Below are 18,983 nucleotides of genomic sequence, written 5' to 3'. Positions count from 1 at the left end.
TTTTTTAAGCAATGCAATGATTATGGAAGGTACTTATAATTATTGCCAAGTTTGTACAGTGAATATCAGTAATTATTAATTGTTTTAATTATTAATATTAGTGTGTATTATTAAATTTTAAAGGAAAATCATTTCACTTCAAGAAAAGATTAATTATTAAACTTGCTTAACGAAAGTATGAGAGTATAATATTTTATTAGGCAGAAAACACCATTGATTTATTTAATAAGATTTTTGTTTTAATACAGTATATCTTTATTTATGATTTCTTTCTATTAAATACCTACAATAAAAAGTATTTGCCATATTTGTAGATGCATTTGTTTCTTTTACTACATTGAAGAATTGTTGTTTTTTTTTTCATTGTGTTTATGTATATTATCAATAATCTCACTTAATCGCATGAATGCCGAAATACCATGCAATTATCTTTTTATATCATATTTTAAACATATTTTTTTTATTTAAAAGTAATTTGTTTCTTCAGAATAGAGTATTTTAATTTAAAGTGAAATTGACCGTCATAAGGGTATTACATTAGCTTTCCATAACTAGTAATTGCACCAATGTGATACGATCCATATACATTTTTGATGTTAAATGTACGGAATAATATTCTTATTGCACCTAAAACTTTATTATACATGATCTTTTAATATATTTTACTTTTTTATCTAATTATTTTGGATGCTTAATGACGTATAAGATTTTACGAGGCAGAAGATTGTTCTTTCATACAAATAATTCTTCTATTTTGTTTTTTTGTTGTGTTCTACAGAAAATGCAAATATGAGTGACGTTTAAAAAATTTTCAGTTCAAAAATGTTAATTAAAATTACATCACTGGCTATGCGTGCACATAATAATATTATGAATTGTGAAGAATATAATAATAAGAGGCCGAAGTTGAATGCAAGGCATTATGTTTAATTAAATCATTTTCTTTTTCATTTAAACATTTTTTAGATAATTGAGAAAAATTCACCGAATTACATCTCAAATTGATTTATAAATACATTCAAATGTTTTCTAATATTATTTAATAATAACTAGCCAATACTTCTGATAGATTTTTTATTAATAGAATTCTAAAGTTGAGTAATGTATAATTTTTGATGGATATTTTGACGGAATAATTTCATTAGATAGATTTAATTTTTAAAATATAAATACTTAAAATAAATTCAGGTGAAAGGCAATGTAACAAAATCAACCTTAATGAATGAAGTTTAGGCCAGAATCGTTCATACACAATCAATTGTGCATTTCTAATCAATAATGTTCATCTATTCAGAAATATAAATTTGATTAATAACAAATTAACATATTTTTCCATGCTTTATTCTCTCAATTCCTATATATAAGGATGTATGGTAATAAAGATAGCTTAAGCTCTGCTAAAATATTAAGGTTTTAATGCTAACTTCTATTTCTGATTATTGAATTAATATTTTTTTTCATTGAGCTTAGAAAACAAGCTTTAGGTATATAAGAACAGTAATCTTAAATAAAGTACATTATTGATATGTTCATTTATTTAGATTGATTTAATTTTTAAATTATTTCTCTCAACATGACAGCATGTTTTCTAGTAAATGAAATAAGAATGTTGTAAGGATTAATTAAATAATTTTTCAACAATGTACTTTATTCACTTTTAATCAAACTACTATGAATATAATAAATGATTTAGATACATTCAAATTTACACTCTTAAACAATAACGAATAGTTGTAGGTTTATCATGTGTTCCAATTTATGATGACAGCATTCATTGTACCATTATCGTACTAGAAATGCATTTCTAACAGAATAATGGTTTGAATAATAACAGTGTGCTTTTTAATTGAAATAAATCTATTATTTGACGGTAAAAGCAAGAGGACAAAAAGACCGTAAAATTACTCACAAATATTCTTAAAAATAGTTTGTTAAATAAAAAAAATAAAAATTGAACATAAATAAACTTTTTTTTTTATAGTTATTAACAAATGATTAAAATTGTTTAGAGGTTTATATTTTTATTTTTCTTATTCACAAACTATTGTCTATAATTGAATTGTATTTAATCATTAAACATGATTTGCTATGAATTGATGAGTTAATAAATGATTAACTAAAATACGGTCTTAAGTACCCTTATCCGTAAACAATTTATGCACGTAGCTAATTATGTTTTTTATAAATCCTAATAGATTCTATACAACTTTAAATATTAGAGATAGTTTACCCGCTTAAAGGGTAAGCTTATGTAGTTAGTGAACACCAAGAAAGCTTATGCAATTGCTTACTTCAATGCAGTGAATATCACTGCAACTTTTCTTCATAACAGACTCTTACGAAAGAATCAAATCGATTGAAAAGATTATTAATCGATGCAATTTATGCTTTCTAATCATAATTACACATGAACATTTGTGTAATTGATATTTTATTCACACCCTCCCTGCTAAATTCATTCAACAATTTCTTTACTTGTTACTGATCTAATTGGACTTATACGGTGAAGAGCAATTATATTAGCGACTTTTCAAAAAACTTTTTTATACATATACTTGCAAACAGATATATCACTCAATTATTGTGCATCAAAAACATGTTCTGACATATTCAAAATTAAAATTAATTGCATTGTTACTTCACCTGTAAATGATTTTTCGTCACAGAAAAACTATTAAAAAAATTATAGGAATGCAGTACCATTTGTACATTTTCAGAATTTTTTTTTTCCATTGTTATTCAATCTTTATACGCCAATAAATTCATGATATACATAATAAGTGTCTATATAATCTCTCTCTCTCTCTCTCTCGCTCTTTCATTCGCGTTCACTCGTTTTACAATAAAACAATCGTATCATCAATAGCACCCAATACAATAAATTGAATAAATTAGCTGCATAATTATTTTTTTAAAATAACTACAATGATAATATTGATGTATGATTTATATGACAATGATTTCGTTCTGTATTTAATTATATTGGATTAGGTAATAGTTTATAATAACATAACTATCTAAGCTAACAATAACACTTTCTGTACAATATATGTAGTGACCTCAATGTTGTGTAATTTAATGAAGTAACGAACAAGTCATTACTTAATTATTTAATTATTATCATAATTTTAGTTAATATATTAATTGATGTTTCAAAACAGTAATCCGTAATTATTCAAATTTGACTTAACTTTCGTACGATATATTCAACAAAACATTAATATTACATGATTCTTCTGATAAAATTGGCTATTATTATCAATTAAGTAGGCGCTGCCGATTTAAATTTAATATTTATTGCGCTGCCTAACTATGTATATATATATTTAAATATATATATATAGATATATTTTTTATTTTTCAATCATATTATAATAATTATTACACGAATAAACACATACATTATTTTATATGTATTTATAAGTGTAGGAATACAGTAAGTGTTTATTAAACAAAAGTGATGATTTAAATATATATATCTTGTAAATGAGATATCTTTTAATTAATACTTCCAATATAACACCTATATTATATTATTGCTGCAGCAAAAGTTATATTTCATTTACTATTAACTTTATGTTGATATAATCGACATTTTTTGAATGTAATCATGTCTGCTACGTTTGTTTAATTTATATATAAATAATACATGGATGTATACGGAGTCGTGAATAAGTGGTATTTAACTTGGTGATGGACCATTTCTTTTTTTAGTTAATCTAATTATGTTTATTCAAAAGGTCATCATAAATATTTTTATGAATTTTTAATTTTTTTCATACCTAAACACAATGATATTTAGGTCGAGTGGTTGAATTATTGTTTTAACAAATTATTCGCGACATGAAATATTGTCAGATAAATTGAAAAATTGTTTTTAATCAACAAAATGAAAATATAATGATACTTTTTATGTACACACAGTGGTTACCTAAATGACGACAAAGAGTAACACGATAGGGATATTTTTACTGAATAACTGTGACTGGGAGTAACGATCTTGATACAATGAGAGTGCAATGGGTTCAACAATGATGATTATTATCATCTTGCTGATTAATTCTACTGGTGAGATTTGCCATGTGCCTGATGATTGATGATGAACATGATACATTTCGATACCGAACGAAGTGCACTTTTTTAACCAGACGGAGGTGATACTTCGTTCGAACTTGTGATTGGTGAACTGACCTGAAAAAAAAAGGTTTATAAAAATGTATCAATTTTTATTCATATATTAATCTAAAAATACTCGTTATTGATTCAATGCTGAAAAAGAATTTTTCTAGAATTATTCAGCGTTGATGGTGGGTTATTAATCTTAGAGAAAAATTATAAGATTTAATTTTTAATCCAATTTAATTTAATTAAGTATGATATAATGGTTTACGAAAATTGGTTAAATCCAATTTACTCTGATGTGACATTTTCGAATAGATTTGATTGGATCCAATTAAATGAGATAATTTTTAAAATCTAAATGGGTGTAGTAAATATAAATTTAATTTAATCTAATCATATTATTTTCTTAAGATTATTATTTACAATTATTAACAAAATTTATTAGACACATCTAGGGTATTTTTAAATTACTTTTTTAATTAAAACACTTTTAATTTCCTTCATCTTAGAGCTTTTTCCATCAATATTTACTTTAATTTGAAGTTCAAAGTTATTCAAGATGTTGTTTTATTAAAAGCTAATATTGTTGAGTAATAATTAATGAAATGTTATATTAAAAATAAAAAAATATTACCTGATTTTGGTGTTCACAGTCCAAAGTATCCACCAATAGTAGTGGCGACAATAACGGCAAGAATTGCAAGGCATATCATAATCATAATCTTCTTCTGCTCGCGGCAATAACAAAGATTAATAAAAAAAGTATTATTAATTGACGACATTACAATTAACCAATAATAAAATAACATATTGTTTCATTTTTGCAGCGTTTGCATATAAAATTCTAAACACAGATTAATTTTAAACATTAAACAAATTATTTTCATTTATGATGCTCTGTCCATTACTGCTGTACTACTAAACATTCAAATATTTATCTATTCGTTGAACCTGAAAAAAGTTTAATCTGTATTGTTAAATATTTTGATATTATTAAAATAATTTCAATTAATTTAAAAGTAATTATAAATATTATTTAATATAACAAATAATATTTTTAGAATTAAATAAAAAGTTTATTTACAAAATCATAAATATCATAAATCAAATCAGAGTAACAATTAATAATAAAAATAATAAATATGTTTTAAACTGATAAGTGAATAGTTTGTTCAATAATTCACTTTATAATCAATTATTGATGCATAATTTTGTAGTCAATTGTGTCGTGAAAAATTTCCTTTTCTTGAATGAAACAAAATTCATCAAGTCTTGCACCTAATAAATATCTCGAGAAACATTTTTGTTTAAGATTATTAAACATTTAATCATACAACATTCACTCTGTCTCTGTCACTCCATTGCTTTTTAAGGCCTTTTTTTGAAATCCTATTGCTTGTTAATTACATTTACATTAAAAAGAAACCTTATAGAAAATATAATAAATGCACGAGGAATTTATTTAAAAAATATTTTGAAGCGGAGTAACTGAAATAATACTTGATGAAAGTACTGATGTATTTCTAGAAGCCCCTTACAAAATTTAGAATTAACTTTATTTTTTCTTTATTTATAATGTGATATTAATATATTATAAACAAATGAAATAATTAATAATAAATTTCTTTCAAATAAATAAGTGCTAAAAAAATTTTCTGCATGCATTGGATTATTTATTTAAAAACAATTATTGTAAAAGGGATATTTTTTTTTAATTTTGTTCAACCCAATAGACTGAAAAATATTGATAAAGAATTTTTAGTTGAAATATCTCCAGAAAATTGAAACAAATTGTATGAAACAATTGAAAAAATAGAATAAATATTTTTATTAAGGGTTGAGCGAATAATTGAAAGTAAAATTATTTCTAGGAAATAGTGCTACAACCACCTAAGTATTTCCATGTCCATGCATCAGATCATGATTATTACATCAGACAAATACATCAAAATGTATGTATTTCAAATCCACTTTGCTCCAGCTAAATCTCTCAATTTAAAATAAATACATTTCAAAGAGCTAACGCGTAAACAGGAGTGCATTATTTCTACCAAGCTCATAGACAAAACCTACTCATGCATTTGGTATAACAATTCATAATCAGATTAATGTAAATCGAATATAAATAATATACAAAATAAAGTTAGCGAAATAAACATCAAGCAAGTTACTGTGACAAAATAGAGTATATGTAGCATCAACTACATACATACGTTTCTTACACCTATGTTTCATCACTCATCTAACTCTAATCCTTCCTGAATTGCAAAAATCCCTAGTGCATTCCAGTTTATCAAATTAGACAAGTTGAGCAATACGTACATCATTTGATTCATATCTTGTTTCTGTCAATAACGATCACACCTTTCATTGAAACATTTTTGTAAGAGACTTGTCTACCCTCATCACTACATTGATTATCACTACAGTGATTCGATGCTCGTCAAGCAGACACTATTTCCTGCTGGTGTCACCGTGGCATAGTACAGTTAACAAAAATATCTTTCGGTTAAATGAATTTGTGAGCAAGTCAGCTAAAGCCATAAAGTCAACAATTGGGAGTTCAACGTTGTCAACCTTCCATCGCTGACAACATGGAGTTTGATTGTTGCTTGGAATAATTGCACAGAGAAAAGAAAACATGACTCAGTACTATGCTACATACTAATCTCTTGATTTAAAAACTATTGTTATAAAAATGAATCTAAATATGAATGATTCTTATGAGCACAGTACTGATCACTGTCTAGAATAGTACAAGTTCTACAAATCACCAGAACTGTGCTCATAAAAATCATTAACGTTTAAATTTACTTTAATAATTTTTGAATTAATATATTATTGAGTATCACAGTACTTAGTCATGTTTCTTTTCCATGCAGGAGCAACCGGTTGCTGATAAACAAAAGGCGTGGTTTTTATTAATAATAAAAAGATATGAAACAGAAAAATGATAACTGTGGATCGAATGATGTACGCATCGCTCAGCTCATGCGATTTGATGAACTGGAGTGAAAAAGGAATTTTTGTATTCCAAAAAGGATTAAAGTTAGATGAGTGCTAAGGCGTGTGTGTTAGCTACATATATATATATATAACAATAATAGTAACAGTAGTAGTAGTAGTAGGACATAATAACATCTATTCCTGATCGATACTTACTCAGACTGATCCTCGACCCAATATACACAGTGCAAATATGTACAATATCTGTTGTCGTTCTTGAATCTCATTTTGCTTCAATTGTTTTCTATTTTTTTTTTTGTTACTACTCTCATTTTCACCTCCATTATGTAAACAGTCGCAGTAATTTTATAATCTTAAGTATCATCAACTATTCCTCACGTGATACATCATTTTTGACTCTTATTTATGTACATTATTGTTTATATAAATGAACATTTTTTGGACTGTAAAATGTCAACTACACTAAGTACATGTTTTTCATTGTTACTTTTAACCATTTTGTTCAATTTATTTAATCTACTATAAATTATAATGTCAATATAACTTAATTACTCTTAATTTATTTAATAATTAATAATTATTATGTATCTATTATTTCATTTATTGTTTATCGTATAGAGTATATTGGCGTGACAATCACTATTAACTTTGTGAGAAAAAAAAAATTACGAGCTCATTTGTTGCTTTTAATTCAACAATCCTGAAAATTATCCTTTTTTTTTCACTCGCACTCTGATTTTAAGTTTTTTTATTTTTTGATAAGTACCTATACAATAATATTATTATGTCTTTTGTCTTTCACGCGTTTATTTATTATTTATTACTATTAAATTGAACTTTCATATTTACATTTCACATTAAGTGATTAAGGGGTTTTTTTTTTGTCAATAAGTTATATTTATCAAATGTACGTATCGCATTATACTGCTTCGTTCAAATCATTGTGCAAGTTCAATTTTAATTTATTGCCGGCTTTTTTGGAAATTAATTATGATGAAAAAAATGTAAAATATTTATCTCAATCACAGCAAAATCTTTTGCGTAAAAAAATATAAATTAATTCCATAAAAGATAAATTTTATGAAAAATGTAAAAAAAATTATTTATAAAAATGTTAAAATTCTATTTTAATTTTATGTATGAGATTACAGTCCTAAATTAATTCACTTTTATGTTTCAAAAAAAGTGAAGATAGAGATTGTATAAAAAGTGACTAGTTCTCATACAAAAATACTGAATTAAATTGTTAATTTATAATTTTGACTAGTGTTTAAATAAATTATTAAAAAAAACAAATTATAGTCTGGAATATAAATAAAAAAATTTAAAACTACAATATTTAATATTTGGCAGTTTTTGATGAGACTGAGATTTAACAATTAGGATATTCTACATTTTTTTCGTCATTTCATATCTAGCCTTAGTTATGTCCCTTTGTTTCAACTGTCTATTGGTAAACAGAACAATTAATTAATGTATATTGCAACTTTTTTTTTAAATGAAAATTTGTGTAATTATTTTGTGCAATGCATCGACACTGTATTTCCTTTGTATTTTTTTTGTTTTGTTTCCTTGTTCATCTTAATGTTTCAACCAAAATAATAATTAAAATGATGACCGCCACTGTCAGGCAGACTACAATCAGGATCAATTTCTGTAAACAAAATAATGATCATCAATTTTTTGTTCTTTTTATGTTTTAATATTAATACATTTTTTTAATTAGACTTCTGACTGAGTTAGTGTGTTATTCGGATCACCAATGACAGTTTGAATGAAAGAATGTTAAGCATTTCAAGAATACTAAGCATGTTCAATTAGTCATAGCTTATGATTACTGTTATTTCATTGTATCTTTAATAGTATAAATAAGATTATTTTTAAATACACTGAGTGTTTACAAAATCTGTTATGATTTTTAGAAATTTATTAAAAAGAATTATTTTTAAAAAATGGTTAGTTGCAGATAAAATACTATATTTTATTGTATCTATTTAAAGTATAAATTTTTTTTTATCATAAAACTGAATTTATCTAGCAATTTTATTTTTAATCTTTTTTAATTTCTTGTTTTCTTCATTTCCTTGCAAGTGACTCAACTAATTGGACTCGCAATTTCATAAATCCCAAGTTATCTCGAGATGTATCAAGAAAAAAACATTTCAAATAAAATTGGTTAAACTGTTTTCAAGAAATCCTAAATACAGAGAGCTATTTTTTTTCCACATCGTAGACATCGTAACAACATTCAATTACAACATTTTTTTTTTATCAGATTCCTAGAATGTTAATAAAATTTAATATCATCCTTTTGCAATTTACTTTACTATCGAAAAGTAATCTTTAAATATTTAATCAAACACTTTTTGATAAATAATTCACATAATAACATCTCTCTATTTTCTAATAGATTTTTTAATACCCAGTGCATTTTTTAATATTAATATTTGCATCTCTGAAAGATAAAAAACAAAAATACAATCATCTTTTCTTAATGCATTTAATTCAATATCACACTGAGAGAAGGACTTTTTTTTACAAAAAAAAAAAGAAATGTAACTGTTCAGCTGAATGATTTCTTTCTATTCCAAATAAATATAAATTTTAAAAATAAAATTACTTCAAAAAGGCTGTTGTCTATTCAAGAAAATATAATTCATTTAAAAAAAATTGCTTTTTCAATAAAAATACATTTTTCTCTCAATGTAATAAAAAGTTAAATGTAAAAGAAAAAAAATCAAATTTGTTACTATTAATGTAAACAACGTTAACAGCAATCTCGAAGTAAAAAACTTGTATAGAAAGCTTTAGTACTATAAACTTAGCGTTGATGAGCTTGCATGAAAGGACATACAGATAGTACGAGAAGAAAAGTTCTCACTTTTTATGCTAGTCGCGTGAAGGGAATGATGATCGATCGTCTGTGGCCTCGTCCGACTATTACATTGTGACCATACAACCACGATACAGTAACATATACATGTCACATGTGATCTCCCTCTAATTTTCTTTCATTTTTTTTAACCTGTTTTTCTCATCTATTAATTATATCAATTACTCTCTCCATTAGAGTTGCGATTCGGACGAGACAACGACTATCCAATAATGTGTGACAGCACAAATGGATTCAATGATCAGCATTCAACCTTTCACATCACAATATATATGCGACATGTGTATAAATATGTGCGTTAGTGTTTGCATTTTTAACTTATACAAAAAAAAAAAAAAAATATATAAATAAAAAGATTATTAATTTAATCATTTATACATTTTGCTGAAGAAAGCACAATTTATACAATTACAGTTAAATGTGAGAGTTATTGCATTGCTACATTCCTTTTGAGATTTTAAGTGGCAGCTTATTTTTATTTTTTATCTAACATTTTTTTCTCTTTTTATTTATTTATGATGATGAACTCTTCATTTCTAAGTTATTATAATTATTTATAATTTCATTCAAAATTGAAACGATTAAGATTTGTTTAGGCATAAAGATTATTTACAAAATTCAATAAGTACAAGTTTTTGCATTTTTTTTTTTCTACTTTTAATGTTTTTCTGTTTGTTTATATCTGAATTTCCCGTTTATTTTAACAGAGAATATTTGTCTGAGAGAAAAGTAATACTGATGAATTATTTGATGATCATTTTGTATGATAAATCAGAAAAAAAATCAATTTTAGCGACACGTATTTATACTTTATATATATTTGACGAAACGAGTTTTATTATAAGATTTATTTGTTTTTTTTTTCTTTCTTCTTTTATATAGGTACGATTGCATCAATTATCACGCGATTATTGTTTTCTTTAAATCCTCACACTAAATAGAACACTATAAATAATTGCAATCCCTTTAATAATTTATCATCAATAAAATTTTTTATCTGAAAAAGTTTTTCTAATAGATTGATTATTATTCCTTTTTTTTTCTAATAAATTGACATTATTTAAATTTAATCGAAACACATGTATTGAAATAATGTAAAATTTGAGTTAAAAATTTTGCCAATTAATTTCTGTTAAATAGAATTTCAAAAGATTTATTTCTACAAATGCCCTAAACGATTTGGACATCACATATTAAAATCTTCTCTTATCTCTTTTTCTATACTTTTTCTCCATTTATTTCGGTCGTTTAGGGTATTGGAAGGCACGCTAGCAGAATGGAGATTAATATGATGACACTTATTACGACGCAGATCATAATGAAGATCATTTTCTGTGGACAGAAAGTATAAGTTATAGGCATGAATATTAATGCATGATCTTATGTTGACCATGCATATAAAAGCATTCATTCAATAAATTAACTAATTTTATTATCACTATTGTTGAATGAAATTTGAAACAAAAAAAAGTAGGAATACTTTTTATTCATGATCATATAAATATAATGAGATGAAAATAAATTTTTGTTTATTGTAAATAATTTGTTAAGAAATAAAGCAAGAAGTAAAAACGGCGTACGTAGTTATATTTTATCAAGAAACTACATGCTGGTGTTAATTTAATTTAGTGGTGCAGATTTTTGTAAAATGTGTGTTAGTGCTTGCTTCATTCTATTTATTATTTGGAAGAGCTATATTAAGTCATTTTTTTGTTATTTATCATCAACATTAATTCAAGATGAAGTTTAATTTCAAGCTCTTTCAAATAAGTGTGCTATATAATAGTCTACAATTAATTCTACTAAAAAATTCCATTTACAATAACATTAAAAATACTTATCTAAACACTATTATGGTTTACAATAAATATTTTAGCTACTGTTTAAGTGTATATACATATCAAAGTCCTATCAGAAAAATAACTTACGTGTTTCATGCTTATGTTAAGTTCGGAAATCTATATCTACATTGTGTTAAAAAACAATCAACAAGACGTGTGTGTAAGTGTGATTTTGAAGGTCTGTACTATCATCAACTTTACATTGTATAATTCGTAAAAAATTATTATAGTTTAATATTTATTTTAGAAAAATAATAGAATTTTTAAAACTGCAAAAGTTTGAGTATATGATCATTGATAATTAAGAAGAAAAAATTATGATAACTTATGTTTTTCTTTTTTTTTAAACTTTTCTCTTCATTGTTTTATTTATTACACTGTTTGTTTACAATATTTTAATGTTAATAAGAGACAACACTTAGTATGAAAAATATTCAGTAGATATTAATACAACTCTACAATGAAAACTAACTTTTACGTACATGAATCACTTATGTGAATAAGTTTAAATAAATAATTTATTCAATTGTATATTATCTACCATTTTTTGCAGTTATTTGTCAAATAAAAATTGCTGGACTGAATTAACTAATATTTTTATAATATTGATTACATTTCAATATCTGTTTTTAACAATACCTTACACGTATTTTAAAAATAACTAGTCTTATACAATTTTCTATGCTTAAAAATGTAGATCCAAAAATTTGAAATTTTACAAATCAGTTCCAGCACAAAAAACTCCCTAATGGGAAGTTAAAAATGAGGCCAGTGTAGTTACATGCATGTGTAGTATTTTATCTTCAGTTTTACTACTTACTTTGTTCCAGAGTACATAATAGTAAGATGATAGATAAAAGTTTTCTAGACCAGTAATCAACTATTATTCCATTAAAATAATTAATTTCTATAAATATTCAAATTATCCCAAATAATTAGTATCTCTATTTTAACTAAGATTAAAAATAATTCAAATCCTCTCCAATATACTTTCCATTTTACAAAAAAGTATCAAAGTTAATTGTTGTTATCTTGATTAGTAAAACCATCTGGATCAAAAAAGAAGGTAAGAATAATAAGATAAAAACAAAAAGAATGATGGAATTTGTTATGAAAGTTATATTACTTTGTGAAAGACCAGTTGTATGTTAAGATATAATAAAATACAACTGGATGGTTCCAGGCAGAATTAGAAATATTAGACATGGGAAGACCAGTTTGGAGCTAGACCAAGTGTGCACATAAAAGGCACTACAAGTTATGGAAAAATCATTTCCATTGAAGAATGACAGGATAACCATCATTATTGAATATATTATCATGTCAATGTTGACTTTAAGAAGTTTACCTTGCGCCTCTTGCCCTTATACCGTCCAGCCTTCCTGAGTCCATCTCGAGCTTCATCGATGTAGTCACCAGTTTGAGTGACGTGGTATTCAACGGTATCCACCAATTCACTCTGCCATAACGCGCATAGGAATTGGGATGAAGTTTGTGAACGGAATCAATAGGATAAAAGGAGATTTGATTGTGGTGGGAACAAATAGTAGTTGAACAAAAAGGACAGCATGGCAGAATCCAAATTTTTCAATGCGACACCAAACATATCAACGTTTTATATTTTTTCCATGGAATTCATAACACGCGGACACGTATATAAATATATATATGTAGGTATGAAGATGAATAATAATAATAGGAATAAGATAGGCAATTATTAACGTTCCCAGTGGTGTTCAAATATTTAACACACACAATATAGATAAATATATGTACAACATTTGGTGATAAAAAATAAATTTTTGATTAATTTTATACACATTACAATTGTTTAATTGATAATTAGTATTGTTAAAATAAGACAGAGCAGTAGTGGACAGAGACACACAATCAGCACACCCATGTTAAAAACAGGAAACACATAGTTTAATAAACAAGCACACGTATAAATATATATAGATATATTATTTTATATATATTTATAAGCATACAATAATATTTTGTTATTTTTCAAAATTAAAGCATCGTACACACATGAAACCAAGTAATGTTATGTATGTAGTAATTATTGGTAATTATTTTTAGTATACACATATAAGTGTTACGCCGTTTTATGAGTATGAAATAAGAGTCAAGTTTTAGATGAATGAACAAATACAAAAAAAAAAAGGTATTATAAATGAAAAATGGCAATTATTAGAAAAATAATAGGAAGTTGGAAATGGAAGTTATTAGTGGATTTGAAGGTGTGTTGGAAGAATTGGATGGGAAATGAAGATTATGAGATTGGTATGGAAAATTGAAGGGAAGAAGAGGAATAGTAGGATGGATGAAGGTAGAGATGGAGGAGGGAGAAAAAAAAGTGATCAATTAGATGTGAACGAACATAGATATATTGATAATATTGGGGGGGACTCACCCGTCGGGCTTTGCTTTGATACTTGAGTGCTTTTTTGGTGTCCTGCGTGGCCGTCTGCACATAGTCGACTGCGTGCTCCACGTGATATTCTATGCGATCTATCATCTCACCCTAAAAAGGTACGCGGCGCAACCCCACATTATAAATGATAAGTATGTTAGTATCAGATATCTAAGTAACATGCAGTTTATCTTTACATATAGTTATTTATGATTATATTTTTATTCCTTTTTATTTATGCACACATGTTTCAGGATTTTTATGATGAAGCATGAACAATAAAAAATATAAAACCTCTAGTCATTTTAGAAATTATTCCAACAACAGTTTGTGATTGGTAACTTCTGTGAGAGAAGAATTTTTTATCACTTACTAGTGATCAATATATTGACAGTGACATGGTAACATTCTAGTTTAGTCTCTTCAAAGTAAAAAGATTGTTTATCTATTAAACATGGTGACAATGCATGATCCAACTATGTATCATCTCCTCAACTTATGATGTAATTAAAGCTCATTCAAAATAAACCAATTGGTTTATTGTAAAATATTATTGGTAAACATTCAATGATGATCTATCTTTTGAATAGTAAAAGTAAAAAAATATTAAAAATGTTTTTGATGTACATGGATAAGTTTTTTTTATTAAATGATAATATTAAAAAGTTTCAAATAATATGCAGTAATTGATCAATAAACTACCAACATCATTTTCTAAGTAGGAAGTTAACTGTATTGGACCATCAGAGTCCTGGTTCATTTGATTGAGTAATAATTTTAAAAACATTACACATGATTGATAGATTTACAAAATGATTTGTAAAAGTAAAAAAGTACAGTGAGAAATATTTCAATGAATTTAAAACGCTAGAGTATTGCATAGTACACTAGGTATAAATCCATTGAATTTATTGAACCTATTGAATTGGAATCGTTAACCTTTACTCTATAATGTGGATAAAATTTTTTATTTATTGAAGAAACATCTTCGACCTTTCAAGAGACTTTTATCTGATTTTTTTTAATCAATAAAGAGCTTTTTATAATTTTTTTCTAGTATCGATTATTATTAATATTAACAATTACTGTTCAATTTTCACTCTGAAAACTCTGTGAAAATAAACTGTTAAGTGATATTGAAAGTAATTTAATAAAGTTTCAAAAAAAAATAATATAAACATTGGAATATATCTCAGATATAGGAATGTTTATTTCATTAAAAACAAAATATTTAGAATTTCAATAACTTTGTTACTATCTAAATAATTTTCACAAGCAACTGGGTACAATTGATTTCCCATCAATACACAAAAACATAAAATAATACAAGTTTGGAATGTTTTAATGTTAAAAAATTTCTCTAATTAATTATAAAAACATTTCATATTATCTAAAGAACATTGTACGAACAATTCGATAATGTTTATTATTACCCATAACTTAATTGCCAATATTAGTACATTAACGTTCAAACCCTCTATCGACAACAATTAAGGTCATACTGGTAGTTACTTGTGAAAAAATATTTTATCAGCTAATTAGTTATATTTGTTTTCAGTTAAAAATAGATATTTTTGTACATATGTATTTAACAATATAATAAAGTTTTTCTCGGATTCATTAACTTACCATAAACTTTACTTCTAATAAAATTATTCATTAATTTAGTTATTTTAAACACGTAAAACTCATACAACTACAAAGTTAATTGGAATAAACAAAAGTTCATAAATAACATGTGTGCTTGTGCATATTTAACTTTATAAATATTCATTGACACTTAAATTTTATTTAAAATTATTCTTTATTTGATTTATTGAAAGTTAGGTTTATTTTTTCGCAGCAATAGAATTTTCTTTTCATGTAATGATGACAGGAATAAAAATATTATCTTTATACTTTTTTTAAAGATAAATCAGGAGAGCATGCAGTAACTAAAATTTTCAATCTTATTATTTATTTCTTTTAACTACTACTTAATTATATATATTTCTCCATTTTGTTTAAACTTTATTTAAAAATAATAAATAATTTTATTAAAATTTTTTAGTTAAATTAAATGAAAGTTCTTTCAATGGAAGATTAAATATTAGATATATAAGATAAAATATATTGATTTTATGAAACAGATAACTTTTGTTCTTTTTTCATTAAGAAGTTTTGAATTGTACAATACATGAGAGGTATTTCACATAAGTTTAGTCAACTTTTAAAAACTTTTTATCGGCAAATAATGTCTCGATATATATTTTATAAGAAATAAATAAATAAAAAATAAAGATTAAATCGTCTTAAAGGAAAAGACAGGGAGACTAATATTAACATCAATTACAAACAATACAAAAGGAAATCATTAGTATAATTAATTGTACTTTACATGGAAAATAAAATTAGTCTTTCCAAGATCAGCGCCGCGTACACTGTTTATTTATACTACGCGGATATTTTCAATGTAAATCGATAATAATATAAATTTAAATAATTATTAATATTTTTCATAAATTTAGCACTTTCAATTGACTAGTATTTAAATTTAGTTATTCGAGAATTTAATTTTATAATTATTTAAATAAAATGCAAGAATGAAAGTTATTATTAACGCTTCCACGCTGTTGACTTTTATTTTTATAAAATATTATGTTTATTAATACCAGCCACGCGACATTTCAAGCTATCAAACTGAATAGGGGATCATTTTTTTCATTTAATTGATACACAATGCTTGTCACGATTTACTTTTGAATTATTATCTATTTTTTTTTATTGGATTGAAAATTAAAATTATAAAAAGAACTTGAAGTAAATGGTACTTTTATCGTGTCAAACATAAATGTTTCATTTTTACACTATAAATAATAGTTAGATAAAAAGATTCTTAGCTCTGAATGCTAAAATATTTTTACATATTTCAAATTAAAAATATTTATTAGCATAAAAGAATTTAATAAAATGATTATTTTCTTTAATATTGAATAAAAAAACGTTGAAATGTTTTCAATAAAAACCAAAAATAGTTAAGTAAATATAAGAATTTTTGTAAAAATAATAAATAAATATCTTTCTATTTTTTTTTATCACAAGAATAAAATGGTGTATGGAGTATTATTTTTCTTAGAAATTTTACCTTGGAAAAATGGTTATTCTAACTTTTATAAAGTGAAACAGTGTATAAAATGTGTGTTCCGAGAGCTAAGAATCTCCTATGAATACCAAATCTGTATATTTATAAAATAATAGATAAAATATTAGGAAAATTTTTACTTGAATAACTTTTAAATAATATTTTAATAAAAGCAATAATTTATTAAATCATAATATCTCTGATTATTATAAATATTTCTATTAAAAGTTGTTAGACAAATTTTGCCTTTATTTGCAATAAAAAATAGATTAATAAGCTTTGAATAAATATTTAATTCAATTTTGTAACAAAAAGAGAAAATTTTCCTTCAATATTACATCATTATTAATTTCTGTTTTTTTTTTTATTTTAATAATAATGCTTCAAAAGTATCAGAACAAAATCGGATTATTCCACTTCTAAAAATATTTAATGAGTTACAAGTAATATAAACTTTTAAATAACTAATCGCCTTCCATTGAGTAAAGTATCTTTTAATTTTTTTGTTCAATAAATAAGTGTTACTATTCAGTCAGAAACATTTCAATTGAAGAATAAAAGACGATAATGAATTAAAATTAAATAGAATTGAAATCAATTTTGATAATGAATGGAATTGTTCAATTTGTACTGATACATCTGATTTTGATTGAACTTTAAAAGTAAATAAAACAAAATTAATTGAAATAATGAAACTTACCTGGCTTTCAACTAACATAGCCATGTCCATGAACATATCATGAAGTTCTCTGATAGAATTTTCTAATTTTATAATATCAGCATGACGAGCTTCTATGTCAGCAAGGGTCTGTTTGGCTTGTTGCGTTTCCATGATAATCTAGAGTGAGAAAGAAAGTAAAAAAATTAAAATTGCATCCAAGATCTTCAACTAATTTTAACAAGCATACTCCAAATAAGTCATCAGATTGCCCAGAGTTGTGAATTAATCTGATTTATATATTAAATAATGTTGATATACAGGAGTTAGTATTCATCAAGTCATACCCCTTGTGTGAATACTGCTGGATTTCCCTGCTCTAACATTTCTTCAAGTTCTTCATTAGTCGTAGTTCTCCCCGCTGCAGAAAAAAATTATTATGAATATAAAACTCTATAATACAAAGCATGACGAATATTTAAGTGTTAAATAATAATAAAAAATAATGAAACTTACTGATCTCAAGCTGTCGTTGTATTCTACCCTTACATCGTTCTCTGTAATCAGTTTGTGTCCGATTGTACTCAGTCATTACTTCAACAAACTTTCTAGATAATGTAGAATGTTGAGTCTTGCGTATCCTCAAGTCTGCTGAAGATTTATTCGTGTGCTCTTCTTGTTCGATGTTCTGTTCTATCACTGGAATTACAGACAATCCAACAATTAGAAATCTATTACAAGCCAATTTTTAATTAAAGAAACTCACCCTTTAATTTAGCACGAACTTTATTAGCGGTTTTCTTAATATCAGCCATGAGATCCTCCAGCTCCATTTTGACCTCTGCAACAAAATTGAAAATTTATGAGTTTCATGGAATTCAATAATTCATTTTAAGAATAAATCATCAGCATATTAAGAGCCATTTCAAGAATAATTCATGTGGAAATTCAAGTTTTAATCT

At 25.1% G+C, this 18,983-nt stretch overlaps 1 protein-coding gene across 6 annotated transcripts in view; it reads right to left on the bottom strand.

The window, feature by feature from the left end:
• Positions 1–2,388: 2,388 nt before the first annotated feature.
• The window catches only part of Syx1A (Syntaxin 1A), a 41,233-nt gene continuing 24,638 nt past the window's right edge, over positions 2,389–18,983 (bottom strand). Inside the window, exons 4-10 of one of the 6 annotated variants that reach the window (XM_035093889.1) lie at positions 18,788–18,862; positions 18,538–18,720; positions 18,369–18,442; positions 18,064–18,201; positions 14,243–14,353; positions 4,757–4,850; positions 2,389–4,191 (exon numbers count right to left, since the gene is read on the bottom strand). In XM_035093889.1, the coding sequence (XP_034949780.1) occupies positions 4,770–4,850; positions 14,243–14,353; positions 18,064–18,201; positions 18,369–18,442; positions 18,538–18,720; positions 18,788–18,862 (662 nt within the window). In that variant the 3' untranslated portion in view covers positions 2,389–4,191; positions 4,757–4,769. Of the gene's footprint in view, positions 4,192–4,756; positions 4,851–6,063; positions 8,744–11,112; positions 11,315–13,171; positions 13,283–14,242; positions 14,354–18,063; positions 18,202–18,368; positions 18,443–18,537; positions 18,721–18,787; positions 18,863–18,983 lie in introns of those variants that run through there. The other 5 variants (XM_035093888.1, XM_035093885.1, XM_035093891.1 and 2 more) reach the window with 5 other exon arrangements.

Source organism: Chelonus insularis, unplaced genomic scaffold, assembly GCF_013357705.1.
Source record: "Chelonus insularis isolate UGA/USDA-ARS -01 unplaced genomic scaffold, ASM1335770v1 scaffold_277_pilon, whole genome shotgun sequence".
Lineage (NCBI taxonomy): Eukaryota > Metazoa > Arthropoda > Insecta > Hymenoptera > Braconidae > Chelonus > Chelonus insularis.
The sequence above is the reverse complement of the archived record's forward strand: the minus strand, read 5'-3'. Positions and strand labels throughout refer to the sequence as shown.